The sequence below is a fragment of the Scardinius erythrophthalmus genome, assembly GCF_964197995.2.
Source record: "Scardinius erythrophthalmus genome assembly, chromosome: 21".
In the NCBI taxonomy this organism is placed as follows: Eukaryota; Metazoa; Chordata; class Actinopteri; order Cypriniformes; family Leuciscidae; genus Scardinius; species Scardinius erythrophthalmus.
Window position 1 is genome coordinate 20582634 of NC_138241.1, and position 18035 is coordinate 20600668.

At 35.9% G+C, this 18035-nt stretch overlaps 2 protein-coding genes across 3 annotated transcripts in view; both read right to left on the reverse strand.

The window, feature by feature from the left end:
• Nucleotides 1-4575, reverse strand: part of spock2 (SPARC (osteonectin), cwcv and kazal like domains proteoglycan 2) — a gene marked incomplete at both ends in the record, with an annotated part of 35549 nt that extends 30974 nt beyond the window's left edge. Inside the window, one exon of the mRNA XM_081350268.1 lies at nt 4387-4575. Within this exon, the coding sequence (XP_081206394.1) occupies nt 4387-4575 (189 nt within the window). The remainder of the gene's footprint in view (nt 1-4386) is intronic.
• A 6498-nt stretch (nt 4576-11073) lies between these two features.
• On the reverse strand, nt 11074-17776 carry dnajb12a (DnaJ heat shock protein family (Hsp40) member B12a). 2 transcript variants are annotated; one of them, XM_081351944.1, is made up of 9 exons: nt 17594-17776; nt 16999-17170; nt 16704-16849; nt 16429-16605; nt 16233-16312; nt 12860-12969; nt 11982-12154; nt 11739-11873; nt 11074-11632 (listed from the first exon to the last, which is right to left on the reverse strand). In XM_081351944.1, exons 1-8 carry the CDS (start codon nt 17724-17726, stop codon nt 11749-11751), a joined length of 1116 nt encoding a protein of 371 aa, XP_081208070.1. In that variant the 5' UTR covers nt 17727-17776; the 3' UTR covers nt 11074-11632; nt 11739-11748. The 2 variants fall into 2 exon arrangements, with proteins under 2 accessions (XP_081208070.1, XP_081208069.1); XM_081351943.1 differs by having other exon boundaries at nt 11074-11636; nt 17594-17768.
• Nucleotides 17777-18035: the final 259 nt, after the last annotated feature.

Sequence of the window (18035 nt, forward strand, 5' to 3'; positions counted from 1 at the left end):
GTGTGTGGGGGGTGCAATCAGAGCCATTTACTCTCAGCAACTCGAATAGTGTTTCCAGATAATGAATGTGAACATATCACTCCACAAGATGTTTATTGGCAAAAAAAAGTCAAGCAAGTAAATGTGCACTGAATTGATCCATTATATCATTTTTTTACTCTCTTGAATTATTCTTTATCATATCTCGTTTATATGAAGACCATAATGTTAGGAAAATCTGATATATAGCTCACTTCAAAATTAATGTGGCAAAGGCAATGGTGAATATAATTGTGTCCAACGGGGATTTGTCATTTTAAACTGCCCAGTCTATTACATTCTTGCAGTATATTTGGTCTAAGCATGAAATAAGATTTAATTTTCCACTTGTATGGAAATAGATAAGAGAGCATGACAAAAGTGGTACTGATTCTAGTCTATGTCAGCAGTCAGAATTTATCAGATTGCAATGTAATCATATCTAATGCAGCTACTGTTATTAAAAAATAAAACTCAATGTGAATAGAACTTGAAGTATTATACTTTGGAAGTCTCAAAAGTATCAAGCATTATAAATCAATCAACCAAATGAAAACGTTTATGTTGAATGACTTTTCAAATGGACCTCACTCAGTTTGCTAAAATGAGAATCTGACATACTTCACTAAGATTCCCAGATGGGAGCAAATTATAATGTGCTGTATGTAGCCTTGAACTAACTATTCTCCTTAGACAGGATGTTTTCAGATGTCAATGTCAACCAATGTCTCAATGCAGTACTCATGCTCTATCACACACCCAACCCCAAAGAGAGCGCACAGAAAGCTGCCTCTCAGACAGCATGTGATCTCGAATTCAGATCTCTTTTGCAACTTATTAGACTTCAACGGTCAAATACACACACACAATTATGTCAAAAAGCCCGTATTGGCGAATATTCACGTAAACGCAGTCAGTTATAACTTGAATGTAAACGAAATCGGATGTGTGTCAATATAGGATCAATGTGTGTCAATCTGTGCATTACTTTAGATTTTGATTACTTTAGTAACAATTTCTAATACAATTTCTGTATTATTTCTTACTTGAATGCTACCATTAAATAGACCTACTCTACCCTTATTTCTTTTGTATCTTTGTTTTATTGTATTTGTCCTATTGTTTGTTACTTGCAAAAGGACCCGCATAGGTTTAGTTATCTATGATCACGCGCGTGAACTCGACAATCGATTACTATGGACTTTGACCGAAAACAGGATGTAAACAGGTATGTGCGCTGGCTGAAATAACATCATTTTTATTCATATCTTTCACATCTACTGCAGTCAGATTCACCCGTGATCACTCAGAAGGAATCACTCACATTAGCTGTGTACTTGTAATGACACATCAAGGATGTTAAGAGGCTAAAAGCAGGTTTAAAACTTGCCCCATTGAAGTCAACAGGGTGCAAATTTTAAAAAGAGGATAACACGGTGTAGGCAACACCGATTTTTGTCGTTGTTCTCTGTATTGACAGCACACCAAATTTACAAAAAAATGAGCTTAATGTTAAAATTGGTCAATAATAACTGTTTAACTCGGCTTTATACTTTTAGCTAACTTACCAATGTTACAAAGATCGTCTCGGTTACGTATGCAACCCTCGTTCCCGAAGGAGGGAACGGAGACGTAGTCGACGTGTCGACTGATTGGGACTACGTCGAACGTGAACGACTGAAAGGGAACTAAATATACCTGTATGCTCCGATATATTATAGTCTGGTTCTGGTATAGTTTCTCACCATAGGTTGCAATGGCATGTGAAATTTTATTTTGTTTTTTTAAAGGGGAGGGAACGCTCAATAAAATATCATTACAATGATCTAATTTATCTAAAAAATACAAATGATAGAATCAACCAAAAATGGAATGCAAAATGTATATGAAATATTAATGTCATGGGCTTTTCATGTTCTGCTGCTTTCATCAGTGTTCGCGTGAGTTATATCATTATTCTGCTGTGAGAACCTCAAAGGACTTTGAAAGCCAACATCAATTTGGATTATTTGCCTTTGTCACAAGCAACACTTTAAAAATGAAATAAGCCGAGTTCAGAGAGAGATTAACTTTCAGGATCTACATCCGTTCCATCTCTGTCTCTGATCAAAGATAACAGGTGACTGTTAAAAAGGTACTGAACTGTGTCAGAGGGCCTGTCGCTGTGTCTGGTGCGAATCCTTGCTATCTCAAAAAAATAAAAAAATAAAAAAAATTCAAGCACTAGCATGTGTTTACCATCATATAAAACCATTAATAAATCCATTTTGATATTGATTCTAATCAGGGCTGTACAGTTCAATATATATGTCAAACATGGTACAAAATGATCGATACCATATGTGCGATACAGTTTTGCGTGTGTGAAACAGAGCTGCTTGTTTGTGTGAAGTGATAGTTTGTTGTTTGTGTTATTACAGTAATAATATTTCTTATTTTGTTTAAAAAAGTATTATTATGAGTCATATCGATATATAAAAACAAAATTTTGGGCTGAATTGTGCAGCCCAACAAACAAGCACAACAATCATATTCCTATGCAGTTGCCTCTCTGCCATTTCCTCATCTTAGCGAGTAAAATTTGCGTATTTTCGTCTTCCGGCGAAAATTAAGCAGTATTTTCAAGTGCTCAACCAAAACGGATGGATGTGGTTTGGATTGTGATTTGGATTAGTGATATTGGTATATATTAAAAAAATTTACTTAATGTTAATCCAGAGGTGTTATGTCCCTGCAGTCTGCCATATTTCCACATAAATAAAATGTGTGTCTTGAAAGCATTTCTTGTTAAGGTTTGTATTTTGTTTGCCCTTTATGAAACACTAATGTCCTTTGTCAGTCACATGCCTGTTTAAGTGATGTAACTGCACTACTGGTGGTTGTTTTCAGAGATTGTAATGTTTTATACGTGTGCTACAATTGTCTGGCCTGTGCTACAAAACCTTCAACCTCTGTAGCACCAGTGCTAAGTGCATCTTCTGACCTTCTTGTTCAATGGGTCCTGCTTCTGTCATATCTTGCACACATTGAAAGTTAAAGGGAAAAAATACTCATTTGTATTAATCATTCACTATAAGGGACTCCCGAACTGTGCAATGACATGACAACCCAAACAAAACAGCTGACAGCATGTCATGGGCCAGTTCCATTCAGTGCAACTGAAGTGTCACCTCAAGTACAATTCAAGAACAACCTGGATTTCAATTTGATGGTTAAGCCAGAGACAGTAAAAGGGCTGAGTTGTTTCCCCTAAAAGCTCTTTTAATTTTCTTTTCTCCCACCAAAACAACCGCGGCATGTGTCGGACAAGCATCGCTCCTCCGCTATTCATATGTGTGAGATGGTGTGATCAATATCCATTGATTGGAGGATACAGAGTCTGCTGCAGGGCCTAGTTTGAATGTAAGCCACTGATGTAGAAATGCTGTGTCCATCTATTTATAATCCCGGTCTAATTCACACTTAATCTTTTCATTTCCATATTTTGATAAATTCCTGGTTCGCTTAGATGTTTTTCTACGTAATCATTGAAGGAGTTATACACTTAATCCAGTTCTAGAAGGGTAAAAATAGCTGCCAGCCAAGCACTGATGGAGATAAATCACAGTTTCTGCTGGCCGGTTTAATGTTTCATTTGGAGCAGAACTCAACAGAAAATAACTGAATAAACATGAAGTCCTAATATCAATCATCACTTTACCTAATTCTGATTGTGTTGCACATTCATTATAATCATTGATTTTTGACCATTTTTATGCATGTTCATAAAGAAATACCATTAAATACAGGATCAAATAACATACCTGTACAGTGACACATGCTACAACATAACCTTTGCAAGATTGAGCAATCCATAAATCTCCCTCTGAATACATGTGAAGTCCTAATCAATTATTAAAGTTGCCTATTATTACATCACATCCACCAGCTGGGCAATGAATGACACTCTATGCAATCTGCTTTATACTGTAATCAAACCTATTGTCAATTAAACAAACAACAACAGATGGTACACTGTTACCAATTAGGGTTTGACTGAAGATTTGAGCATCTTCAGAGCATTTTACCTGGCTATGCAAAATACATCCAAAGATTTGTCTAAAGTCTTCATTTAAAGCATTTTACTACATTTACAGCATGAACCCAACAGTTTAACCTGTCTCCCAAGATCTTTCATCATCTTAAATGCAACTGCTTTCAAAAGAAGATCGATTTCTTAGGGAATGTTGAAGGACTTATGTTGTCTAAGGATAAACACTGTCCCGCATTCCTAACACTTCCTAACAAATCTAAACCATCGGTAATGATACGAGCTAAAGCAGATAGAGTCATGTAATGTCACCATTCATCGTCTTAAAGACAACTCACATCTCTGAAGCGGTTCCAGTGCTTGATCTTGCGACTGTACTGGGAAATGGTGGACAGCCACTGTTCATCTTCCATGAAATTCCCCGTTTTCTCAGCTTCTTTCCCGCTCTTAACGTCCACCTGCACGGAAAACCGTACGAGCATCAGCAACGGGACGAGAACACATCCCAGATCATTCATCCACACCATTTTGTCTGATGTCTCGATTCCTCTGTTTTAAAGGACGAGAGACGGATGCTGAGACTACAGTGAAGTGTGACCTGATTACAGGATGCGTCTTCCCTCTATAAAGAGAGAGAGAGAGAGAGAGAGAGAGAGAGAGAGAGAGAGAGAGAGAGAGATGAAGACGCGAAGTGCTGCTGCTATTAAGCTTGTCAGTAAATGCACGTTCGGAATTTCATTAAATTCAGTTGGTTTCACATTAAATACTCATTCGGGATATCAGTTAGCCCCGAGAAGTGAAAATAACCATAAGACAAAATATGCCACTTTTCCTTGCCAATCGTTTTTAAAATAAAAATACTTCCTTTTAAAAATTAACGCAAGATTACTATATGTACTATAAGTTTCATCTTGTTTTTGTTTTTTTATAAAAAATAAAAAAAAATAAAAAAAGGCATTAAATCAATACATTTGTGTTAATAATGTAACTTGAACTTATGGTGGACTAATGGTGTCTAAGGAATAATGGTAGGCTACCCTTGTAATTTACATGATCCTCAGACCACAATTCAAGACTTTGAATATTTATCACATTAATAAAAAAATATATAAAAAAATTGAAGAAATTATAAAAATAGGCTAGATAATATCACAGTCTTCTTTAGCCTATATCTATTCCATATAGTTAAAATGATGCAAATCTCAAACAATTTATTTACAATTTAAATTTAACAATAAATTAGGACTTCCCAACTTGTAAATACGAACTTTGAAAACTATGCGATATGCGGACGCAGCCCAAGTCTTTATGATTGAGTTATTGAATCATTCACTCAACCGATTTGTTTCAAAAGCCGATTCATTCATGAACAAAACAAGTGACTGACTGAATTTGGACCAGCACACTATATGATATATATTATGTTGCAGAAATAGTAGCCTATATATGCTAGTAGCCTATGCTAATTTAATTTCAGCCAGTCTCTTTATGAGCGAATAATTTAATCATTCATGCAACCAATTTAATGTTAAAATTAATAAATATTTCTTTATAAAAACCTAAATTGCCTCTTCCCCAGTAACAAGTGATATCTAGCCAACACTATAATGTTTTTTTCTTTAAGTAGACCTGGCATATACCATAAATTTAACCATTTATTTAGGCACGATTATTTAGATACCTCCTACTTTTTGTTTATTGCATTTTTTTAAATAGACTGAAAAAAAATTATAGCTTGTTTTGGCTTCACCTGAAATATAAAATGGTTCGCTACACCTTCATTTGCAGCAGGGATTCAGTTTTATTAGGGAAAATCTTATTATTTCTTTGCTAATGGCAGAATATTAAGTAATGGTTAACCAAATGCAAGCAACCAGTTCACATTAACAAGGACCTTGGATTGAAACCATTTCTAAGTGTGTATTCTGATATTTAATACACCTTAGGTTTGATATAGTGCATCATTATAGACCAAATCCAATGTTTTATCGGAACGAAACTTAACGTGCCAAGAAACATGCACCCTGATATTGACACCAAAACGATGTGACATAAAAAGCACTGACAGACAGGACAATTGACAGAGCACACATGACATTGTTTATCTGTGTGAATATGTCAGCATATAGCGCAACTCAACCCTGAAAGCCCCACAGGGGGTTTCAAGTGCTCATTTTTTACCATGGCTATGGTTGTCACTAGCTGTAGTTTCAATTCATACATGTGACACCTGATTTATATGAAAGAACATATGCTGTAGGCAAGCAATGCAAACCTCAACATACTTGACATACAACATGCAGGGGGTATATATATATATATATATATATATATATTTATTTATTTTATTTATTTTTTTTGTATACAAATTGTAATACAATATGTAAATTCCACAAAGAAAAAAAATTTCCATGAAAAATGCTCTTTAATTTCTTAAAAAACTGCGCATATATACACACATGTTCTCTGTTCTCACATTCCTCGGGAATCAAACCGTTTTGGTGTTGCCAGCACCGCATTACTGTACTCTATGAGCTAGATAGGAAAAGACATAAGAGACACATTGACTCTGGATTACTCCTCCTCTCACATGCTCTAAGAAAGAAACATCAATGTTTAGAGGTTATGTTGTACGGCACGGATCAGGACGGGTGCAGTTTTTCCCCCCTCTCAGCATATCCCATGCAGCTCTGCAGAACAGTGTCACTTCTGCAACTGATATGCTGCAGTGAAGGCAAATCCTGCACTTACCCTGCCTCATTTCAATCTTTCATCTGCAATGAGTCTGAAAAGAGCCCAGATTTCTCATACTCTTCTATGATTGCCTTTAGTGATTTTTAATAATACTTTCACTTTTGGTCTCATTTTGGCTTTGCTGATACAAGGTGGCAGTTTTTTCAGATGTATATATATATATACACATACACTATCCTGTCTGCTAATCAAATAAACGTAAAGTGCCTAGAAACATGCATCCTGATATTGACACCAAAACGGCATAAGACATAGAAAGCACTGACTGACAGGACAATTGACATGAAATATTGATATGAATATTGATTTTTTTTAATGAAGTTATAGAAAGCAAAGCCTATTTCAATAAAGAAAAAGAAAAAAAGACTGCAACAATGTTACAATAATGTTCTTTGAGGTCATTTTCACAAGAGAAAAACTAAAGTATATTGTTGCCCAGAAGCTTGAAGCTTCCCATTAAGCTATGAAAATTTATTTCTGAATGTTCTCTAAACATTCAAGACTGAACGAGTTCCAGTTTTTCAAATGTAAAAAAAAAAAAAAAATCTTGGTAAAAAGAGAACATTCCATTTTTCAAACAATATGGGATTGTTACTTTTGAATGTTCCCTAAGCATTCTGAAACTAGTAACAAAAAAAAAAAAAAAACACGTGTGTGATGTAGGCTATAGATTATTTGTGTGCAAACGTTTGGAGAACATTATTAAAGACCAGTTAAACGTACAGTATGGAATTTTTCGCCACCAGGGGTCGCTAACCTCTTTACAATAACAAAGGCGTAGTTTGATGACGCAACACATGCTAAGAATTATGGATGTTGTCGTCAACGTCAAGCCGGCCGATCTAATAATGTTTATGGATGACTGAATACATCGATGCTTTTATCATGACTGTGATATGAAGCAGTTCGGGATTGCTAAGAGACAGCTATCAGCTCCACACGCGACGCGAGCTCCCGCGGATATAAAAGGAATATGGACATTTCATTCTACCGAACTACACGCTGAATTAGCTACTACTCACAGGTCAGTTTATTAGACAAATTAAACTTGTGAGGTAACGCAGCGCTGTTTCACTTGGTCTAACATTACACTAGCACACTAAACTGCATTTGAATGTGTTGAAATGTATGTTAGTTTGTCTGTATGAGACTAGCAGTAAGCTAGATCAACATTAGAATAACATACAGATCATATTCTAACATTTTATCATTGTTGAACTATATAACATTGATTAGTTTTATGTAAATGTGCTCACCTGTTTAATAAGTACATGTAGGAGCGGTCGAAGAGCTCTCGTTTATATACTGACTATGGGAGCTCTAGGCATCTCGAAAACACCGCGCTGATATTGATTCTCGTTTTAGTTCTCCTTTTTTATCCAAAGTCTGCTTGCCATGGTCCGTGATGTTTGAACGAAACAACAACAGCGTGCAGATAGACATTACGAACTACACAGTTGTCCGCGACTCCGCGTCAGTCGCTTTGGTTAATCAGAGGGCTCTGCTCATAGCTCTGGTTACCATGGCAGTACGAGCGGAAACCATAGGCGGAAACCAGGGACAACGCGGATATGACACAATTGCCTTCGACAAAACGGAAATAAAGAAACGTGCCGTGTCTAAAAATTAAATTAAAATTTCTCCTGGTTTGAAAGTTGTTGGAAACAGTCAGGATAATGTAAGTACACAACTAAAAAAAATATATAACGTAGATATAGTGATTTTTGCTCATTTTAAAGCAAAAAAAGTTACATATTGTGCCTTTAACTTTGAACGAATGTTCTATTAATGTAACTGGAGAACTTTTGTTCATATAACTTTGAGAGAACCTTGCCACAATGTTATCTAAAGTTCTGTGAACTTGTTAGCTGGGTAAGCTATACAGCGTTTTCATGGGTGACGTGAATATTAGAAAATAATTGTTGGATGGCACTTTTGACCTATCAGAATCGAGTATTCCAAAAAGCTGTGTTATAATAAGATCTGATAATCCATTCTTTCTGGATTAGTTTTTTTTTTTTTTTTTTTTTGCTTTGCCTTTAAAGCTTTAATCCTCACTTCTGCATTGCAAGGTGTTATTTTTTTCATGCTTCCTCCCCAGTATAAATCTGCACTCAAAATGTCAGCAGCATTCTCTTTCTCAGAAGCACACAGCATAATCTTTAAAGTGGCTCAATTAATCTTCGCTGAAGGCATTAAACAATGCATGCAGCAATACTGGCAGACATGATCTTTGCACAGTTTTGCTTACAGAAGGTTTTTAGAGTTGATTTAGGGTTAGGTTCCCCAAAAAGGGGGCCAAATTGTAAATGGCATGACATTTTAATAAATTACTCATCTGTGCAATAATGTCACTGAAGGAAAGCGACCTCCTCATGGTCCACTAGATAAGTGGCTCGGATCTCTGTGTTAACCTTAAGTGTAACTTTACACCTAAACTTGCTGTGCAGCGTATTGGAACTGCATGAAAGAACACTACATCTCAGCAAGAATTATCCAACATCAGAGTTTCTCCTGGCCCCTCTGGGAGCTGGGATCCTTTTCGTCCTCTCCTGCAATAAATCAAATCTTAAATGGAACAGTGTTTTGGATGAAGACACACACAGAGACGCACATTATTTAGATGCAGTGGGCATACTGGGTTAGACTTGAAATTAATAATCAAACACATTCCTCTCCCTCAGAAAAAAGAAAGGAAAACCTCGATGCTCCAGAATTTTGCAGTCAGGCGCCATTATCATGCCATAATGCATTCACAATCAGTTCATAGTTCTTCTGGAGATAATAATGGTTTCTAAGATTTTAAACATCAGTGACCACAGACAAAACAGGAGTCTGTCTTCTTTACTAAAAGCATGGTGTTTCTATGGTTACCGACTACTCAAAGCAGTCCAGGGATTTTTCTGTTGCTCCTTCCTTCACTGTGCTGCCCATAAAAATCAGCTCAATTCATGATTTCACGAAACTCTGACCACCAACACTGAGCCCACCTGCATCAGTCCGGACACTCGCAGGGCCTTTTAGTCAGCCTGGATGTCCTTGCTTAATGAAGCTACAAGGAAAGTATGAATGAAATTACAAGGCAATTATAAATAAATCTATATATCTATATAAATAGATTTGGATATGCAGTCGACACGTCAGTGTTGGAATTGCCATTTCAAATCTGAGTGGCTATAACTGTATGATCCATATCAATGCTTAGATAGGAGATTAACCTATGTAGAACTACCCAATCAAGACCTAAAAAGGCTTTTTTTAGGTCTTGATACGATAGTTCATGATTTGAATGTGCATTTTTTGTTTTGTATGTATTGTTATGCCCATAACAGAGATGTTGATGAGGAAATAGCGTGTATTTCTTTATTGATTTCGCGCGCGAAGCTCATGACTGCCTCCTGGTGTGCAATTCCAAAATTGACATGTCGACTACGAGTCGCCTACGATTTATTTTTTAAATGAATTCTTTCCTTGTAGTTTCATACAGCAAGGACTCTAAAAAAGTGACAGTAAAGACTTAAATTGTTACAAAAATCGATTTCAATTAAATGCTGTTATTTTGAACTTTCTATTTATCAAATAATCTTAACAAAAATGTATCACGGTTTCCATGAAAATAACATTGATAATAAGAAGAAATGTTTCTCGAGCAACAAATCAACATATGAGAATGATTTCCGAAGACTGGAGTAATGATGCTAAAAATTCAGCTTTCTACGTTTTAAAATATATTAAAATAGAAAACAGATATTTGATATCATAAACATTTAACAACATTGCTGATTTTAATGTACTTTTGATTGGTTGAATGCACCTTTGGGGAGCATTTAAGAAACATTAAAAGAAATGTATGTCCAAACAGACTAATTAGAGTATGGAAATTAAGCATGCTTATATTTTAACTCTAAATTTGTTAAAAAGAAAATGTATTCTTATTGTTTATTTCCTTTTGGGTAACTATGTTATATTACATACATACAGACAAAATCATAAAATGTTGCACTGAACCGAAAGAACAGAATATATACGTATATAAAAAAGAAAATCTCCAGGAAAATTAGAATTTCAGTAGCTAATTAGTCTAAGCACTAACTTCAAGCAGGGATGTTTTTCCTTCCTATATTACATATATGCAGGGAGTGTATACAACAAGACTGGAGCTGGCAAGGCACTTGATTATGCTTTAGAACCTTAAATCTACACTTTGCAAAACACACTGTTCAATTAATGTTAATACATTTTCTAAAAAAAAAAAATTAAAATGGAAGAAATAGTATGACACCATTTAATAAATAATTAATTTTCCATTTGCATAAATCTCAAACATTCTTTTTAAAAATCCAACAGGCAAAACAATTCATTAAATGCTGAATGACACCGACATAATCATTTGACTTTCTGTGGTCAGATCAACAGATTTAAACACTACTAGAAATTTCAGAGTTGGCTCAGAAAGCCCAAATATGGGTGTTGAAAAAATGCTTTAAGAAAAAACGAGGTGTAAATAAAAAAGGAAAAGCAGTAAGCTAGCAGCATTGATTACCATTTAACAGCAGTTTACTTTCCTCTCTACCAGCAAATCATCTAATTTTTCATTCTTAATTCATTACATTTTTAAATCCATATTTAAAACTACTTCACAGATGTTAAGATCTTCCACGACTTGTAATTTTCCGAAAATTTTGAAGGAGAGATGAGAGCGAACTCCTGTGGCACCAGGATGGGCTATCTTTGCTTCTCTTAAACTGGTGCAATGCAATGTCCCGTTTTAGCAAAGAGAACAGAACATTTCTGTACACGAATATCTTCAAATGACGTCACAACAGGACACTTCCTGAAACAAACGCAGACGGTCAAAGAAAGTCCACAGGTAAGATAAGAACGCACTCAATAAACAAGCTAAAATTCAGAAAAGGAAAGTAAACCGTCGACTCACTTTCTGCTACTCAGTGTCCATGTAACAGAATCTGTATTTCTGAAAGTTTCGAGCAACTGGGTGTTGCCATTTTCTGCGCTCTTTGGTACAAGTCTGTGTCCCCAAAGTAACGTGCCCGATACAACAAGCCTTCCTCTGCAAACAAGAGCACAGATGTCTAGGTTTTCAGAACATTATGCAAAATTACTTTCTAGATTCTTTTTACATCACGTATTATTAAGCAGCTTCATATGAATCACGTACTTTGTTGTTTCTCCTTCCAGCAGTTGTTTCTCAGGTTTGATATATAGTCATCCTCCACACTTTGTTCAACATTCTTGAGATTCATTCCCGTATATTCTTCTGAGAAGTGGTCGCCAACGTAGTAAGGCACCTTCAGAGTAGGAGTGTGTCGCCTGTTTGTGTGGCCCATGGATCTAAAGCAGGTGGAATGTACAATAACGTCAGAGATATTCATCACCCGCAAGACAACCATCATTCTTCAAAATAAACATGTTTTTGCTTTCACTTTAAACATTTCGCTGTAAAATTGAGGTTTCAAAATGAAAACAAACAATATATAACGTAGTTTGACAGCTAGCTCAAAATGCACAATGGGATAAGAGCTTCATATACATTTAAAGTGCCTCTATAATTACATTTGGTGCCGTGACCCGGATGGGAGAGATGTTTAAGGGGATGAGTGGCAAGCTAGTAAGAGCTGTCCCCTGGCTTCAAGAGGCATGCTCTAGCGTCCTTGATAACGCGCATACCTCCCATGCCACAGATGCCAGTTAGAATCCCACTTGAAGCGGGTCAAGTAGGTTACATTTGTAACAGGAATTGAGACTGGAATTGCTGAGGAATCGTTTCAGCAGTTCATAATCGATTCTTTCTTTTAGGAGACAATAACTTTATTTGTTGTGCACTTTGATCTTTAAAACTCTGCAGACCTTTTACATTCACAAACAGCAATATTGCACACTACATGCAATTATTTTAAAAAAGCATTTTAAGCAAGTATTGTCACACACCAGTTTAAAATAATAGTGTATACTAATAATAATAATAATAATAATAAACCAAGCACACCAGATCATATGTTTAAGATAATGCACATTTCAGTCAATGATTAGTCTTACGGTCTGTGGCTGAGGCTGTATGGAGGACTGGAAACCATCATCTGGCTGAGAGCTGAGACTATGATCAGAATGAGTATGGGCATCAGCTGTACAAACAAGGCAAGGCCACCCTGGATAATGAAAATCGTTTATTAAAATAAAAGTTACATCATGACAGAATGAAAAAGCTGCCGTTATATTCCATCAGTCTGAATAATTCTTTTAAATGCATAACAACAGCTCAGTTAATGCAAAGTAACATTCTGTAAGCAATTGTAATTTTTTTCTTTTAGCCATAGATGGCACAATATTTCACTATGCTCTTCTTAATTTTGTCATTTCATCTCTATATATTTGTGCTATTTGGTCACTCAAAACGGTTTATAAAGTTAATTGATCTCATTTTGTGTATCTGGAAAATATGGCATTATATTATGTTGAATATTAAAGGTTTTTGTGTCCATTAATGTTTGTAGGATTTGTGGACATTAATATTTTTAGATTTATGGGGTAAAAAAAAGTGTTATTATTTTGATGTGAAAAGGTAAAATCCTAGAATTGGGACAAAAGAGCCCAAGTGGCATGTTTTTGCTAGTGTTATTTTTTTTTTATGATTTAATACTTAATATAATTCATGGGGTAATTATTCAATTAAATTAGTTAGGCATGTGGTTCCCAAACTGTTTAGAGTGGCATGCCCCATGGGGCATTACACATTCTCATTGTATACCCCCCTGCAGTCACATTTTCCATTAAGGGACAATATCTGCCCCCTTAAATTAATTTTCAGGTGCATTTTTTACCTTCATTAAGGCAAAGTTTTTCTAACCCTATTAAACTTATGTCATGTTTTATGTCAAATTCTTAAAATTCCATTAATATAATTAATATAATAAAGCATTAAATTAAATTAAATCAATAATTTGAATCAAATGAAATCATGAACAACAAAAGCCATCTTTGCACTGCAGTGGTACAAGCTGCATCTAGATGCATTTATACACCATTTAATCCTGCTCAGATGTGGCATGAATGCAATTACAATGGCACAAAAAATGTTATGAGATAGGCCTAATGTTTGAAATAAAAAAAATTCAATAGGGAAATATGAAGGGGTGGTAAAAAAGTGATACTTTTAAATCACGCCAGTAGGTGGCGGCAAGTCACTGTTTTAATGAATGAGTCATATCATCACTCATTCATTAAAGGGATAGTTCACTTTGAAATTAAATTCTGGTATGTTTTAGCTTACCTCAAGGGCATCCAAGATGTAGGTGTCTTTTTTTCCGCAGTAGTTTCAATTTTGATATTTTTAGGTCAAACCGTTCTTGTATGTCAGTCATATAATGCAGGTCTATGGTTACTGTCTCAAAGAGCATGCACAGAGTCCAAATTAAAACAATTCCCCATCGTCCAAATTAAACAATTCCCCATCGTAAGTACACATTGATGGCCTAAGACATGAAACGAGCGGTTTGTGTGAGAAAACGAACAGTATTTATATCGTTTATACCTCTTGTAACACAGCCACGTCCAAGTGATTTGATGTCGCCTTGTCTACGGCAGTTCATTGGAACGAATGTCTTTAAGGCGACATCTAGTGTATATATCTATGCACCAGTCTGCGTACACGTCACACACCAGGATGCGCGCGCGCCCTCAGATCACTTGGACGTGGCTGTGTATAAGAGGTAAAAACGATATAAATACTGTTCGTTTTCTCACATAAACCGCTCGTTTCGTGTCTTAGGCCATCAATGTGTACTTACGATGGGGAATTGTTTAATTTGGATGATGGGGAATTGTTTTAATTTGGACTCTGTGCATGCTCTTTGAGACAGTGACCATAGACCTGCATTATATGACTGACAGACAAGAACGGTTTGACCTAAAAATATCAAAATTGAAACTACTGCGGAAAAAAAGACACCTACATCTTGGATGCCCTTGAGGTAAGCTAAAACATACCAAAATTTTATTTCAAAGTGAACTATCCCTTTAACAAAGCAACTGACAGTATTTATGAATTGGAAGAGTTGTTATTCATTCAAAGCCGCAGATTCGCTCACTAATGAAACGCCGCTGTGTTGGAGACGCACAACAGTTCTGATGTGGCTTTGTTGGAACTATTATTTCGTTGCAAAAGAGCGCTAACAATAGTGTTTAAAATGAACATCACTTAATATTAAATTTTTGTTTGTTGAACTGTTGGCATTGTTGCTCGTATAAGCTATAACCCATTATCAGCATTTAAAACAAGAACTCACACAGGGTATATCTGAGTATTGAAAAGAGTCTTCTATCGATCTCTATGCACAGTCGGTGTCTATATTTGTTCTTAATGCTAGTAAATGCTAAAACCCCACTTTTACAAATGTACACTGTCGAGAACAGCAGTAATTTAGCGTGATTTGCTAAGGCAGCATACTCTGCTCATATGCACACTGCTTGTGTGGATGCAGTAAGTTTTGAATGCAAAAGATGAGGTAATTTGATTGGATGTCATTTATTTGACCTTTTACGCCACTAGCATTTTCCTGTTTTTACACCAGAGGAGAATTAGAAATACATGCTTGGTTTTTATGTAATTTTAAGGTGGAGTAGAATTATGGAAAATCTCAGCAATTTTGTTTGCGTAACATCTCTGTCACCTCCCTTGATGCTGTTATACCATATCTTCATTTAAAATATGGGCAAATAAAGAAGTATCATAGGCCTGTTTATAAGCAAGTCATGGAATAAATGTACCTTTAAAATGAATTTTACAAATTATTGCCGAAACACAATTTTAAAGGTGCATTGCGCAAGTCTCTGAGTTTTTGCAGAACTATGCCCCCTCTGGCGACAAGCGAAACTGCAACACTGCAACTGAACGCGCATGACGTCACGCCCAGTCTCAAATTCCGACCCGAATCCCTCTTATTTATTTTACTGTACAGGATTATAGAGGCAATCGCAGTGATCAGAGAAGGGCTCATTCAGCCCATCAGGCAATTGTTTAAGCATGTATGGGTTAGAAAAACGGGTATTTTTAACATGAAATGTTGCGCAATGCACCTTTAAATGGAACAGTTGATTTAGTATTTCATATTAATGACACATTAAAAAAATATATGTTTTATGAGGAATGATATCAAAAGTCATGTATACATTTGGCAAAAGTTTCCCCTAAAGGGGGGTGATTTTACATTTAATAATTACTAAATTAGCAAATGTTTCTGTTTATTTCCATTATTAGCACAATGGCTGATGCATCAACATTCTGTAAATGGAAAACTTATATCTAAATATGTTACAATAACTAACTAAATGCACACTGTACTTAAGTGGGGTATCTTTCCCTACTAGTAAAAAATCTGCACAAAAAACTCTTATAAACTTGGAATACTCTTACTTCTCTCTGTTGTTCTCGTCGCTCGGGTCGCTGCTGATGGCCAAACCTCATCCTGCCATTGCTGTACACATGCACATTACCTAGAAACATAAACAGAAATGGCACAATGACACATTTGTGGATTTTGAATGTATTCCCCCACAACCACTAACATGTTGCATTTCTAATACCACATTTCAAAAGTCACATGACTCACTGGTTGGAAAGCCACCTCCAAAGAACATATTGAAAAGGTCCTCGGGAGAAATATCTGCCTCGAAATTTCTATGATTTGTCCTATGCCTGTGAGTTGGGTGGGCTTTTTCTTCACCGTAGACGTCATACTGCCTTCTTTTTTCAGGGTTACTGAGAACTGCGTAAGCATTACCTATAGCTGTTGAAGACCAGGAAACAGAACAGATGAGAAGACCACATGCAAACTTTATCCATACTGAGAAGAAACGCTGAATGCATGAGTTTAATGTATTATACCTTTAAATGCTTCAGTGGCACCGGGTGCGTGGTTTTTATCTGGATGAAACTTTAGAGCCAACTTTCGGTAGGATTTTTTCAGATCCTCCTCAGAGGCTTCTTTAGTGACTCCAAGAATCTCATAATAGTCCTTACACCTCTTAATTCTGCACCAAAGGAAAGACAGATCACAGTATAATAGGAAGAACGTAATTAGGTGATGAAACCACTATGCACACATATAAATCTAAATCTTCATCACAGAAATAATGACCAGAGCCTCAACTTTTAAGCTAATCTGAAACAAATAACAGACCTTTTGACAGCATCTAGCTGCTCTGATGTGTATGGTTTGGCAGATTCTGTGGCACCATGTCCAGAGGAGTGATCTTCAGCGTTGTGGCTTCTGTTTCGTAAACCATCATGTTCTCCGAAGTTTTCTTCACTTGCAGAAGGTCCTCGATTCTCAGCAATAGACTCTAGTAAAGCTGGGACAAGAGCACTTACATTTTAACAAGAAGCACTGGTGTCTGTATGTCTTGTTTATCTAGCGATCTATCTATTCATCTATCCGCATGTCTGTCTGTCTGTCTATCAGTTAAAATTATTAAGATTAAATTTCAATTTGCCTTATATTATGTTAGATTACAATACCTATATATGTAAATAGTGGCCTATAATGATATCCAACAGAAGTGATATATAACCAAGAGCACAAAATATATGGTTCGTGGTTTTTTTTAACATACAGTTTGCTCATTTAAAAGTAGAAAATGCGTTTATTTCGCAGTTATAAGAGATCGAGATCTCAGGGCCTTAGTTACCGTCTAACTACAGGCTTTAGGTTTTCCGGTGGCCCTTTAACAGACCTCCTACGATCTCCACTATACACTTATTTATATTACACGCACATCTCGCCTTGTCCGTGGGAAACAGTCTCTGTGCCTTCTCGAGGAACCGTCTGGATTTGTCGAGCTCATTATCTCGCAGCGCTGCGATCGCTATTTCGATGCAGCGTTCCGCTTCGTCCTTGTTTGATTCCATTGCGACGGCGGAACTGATGACTGATCTCTTTACTGACTCAAAAGACGCAGTTTGATGACGTTTACAACAACGTCAAGAGTTTTTCACTAGTGGATAGAACGTCCACTCTGTAAGCTAAGGTTTCCCATTATTGTAAAATTACTAAAAAAAATTACATAATGATGATGATGATAATAATAATAATAATAATAATAAATTACTTGTGATAAAATAAAAACGTTACAATATAAATTGCTATAAAAGACTCACTTCTTAAATCTTTTCTTTAGCATATTTAACTAAAAATTATAAATAATACTAAATTAGGCC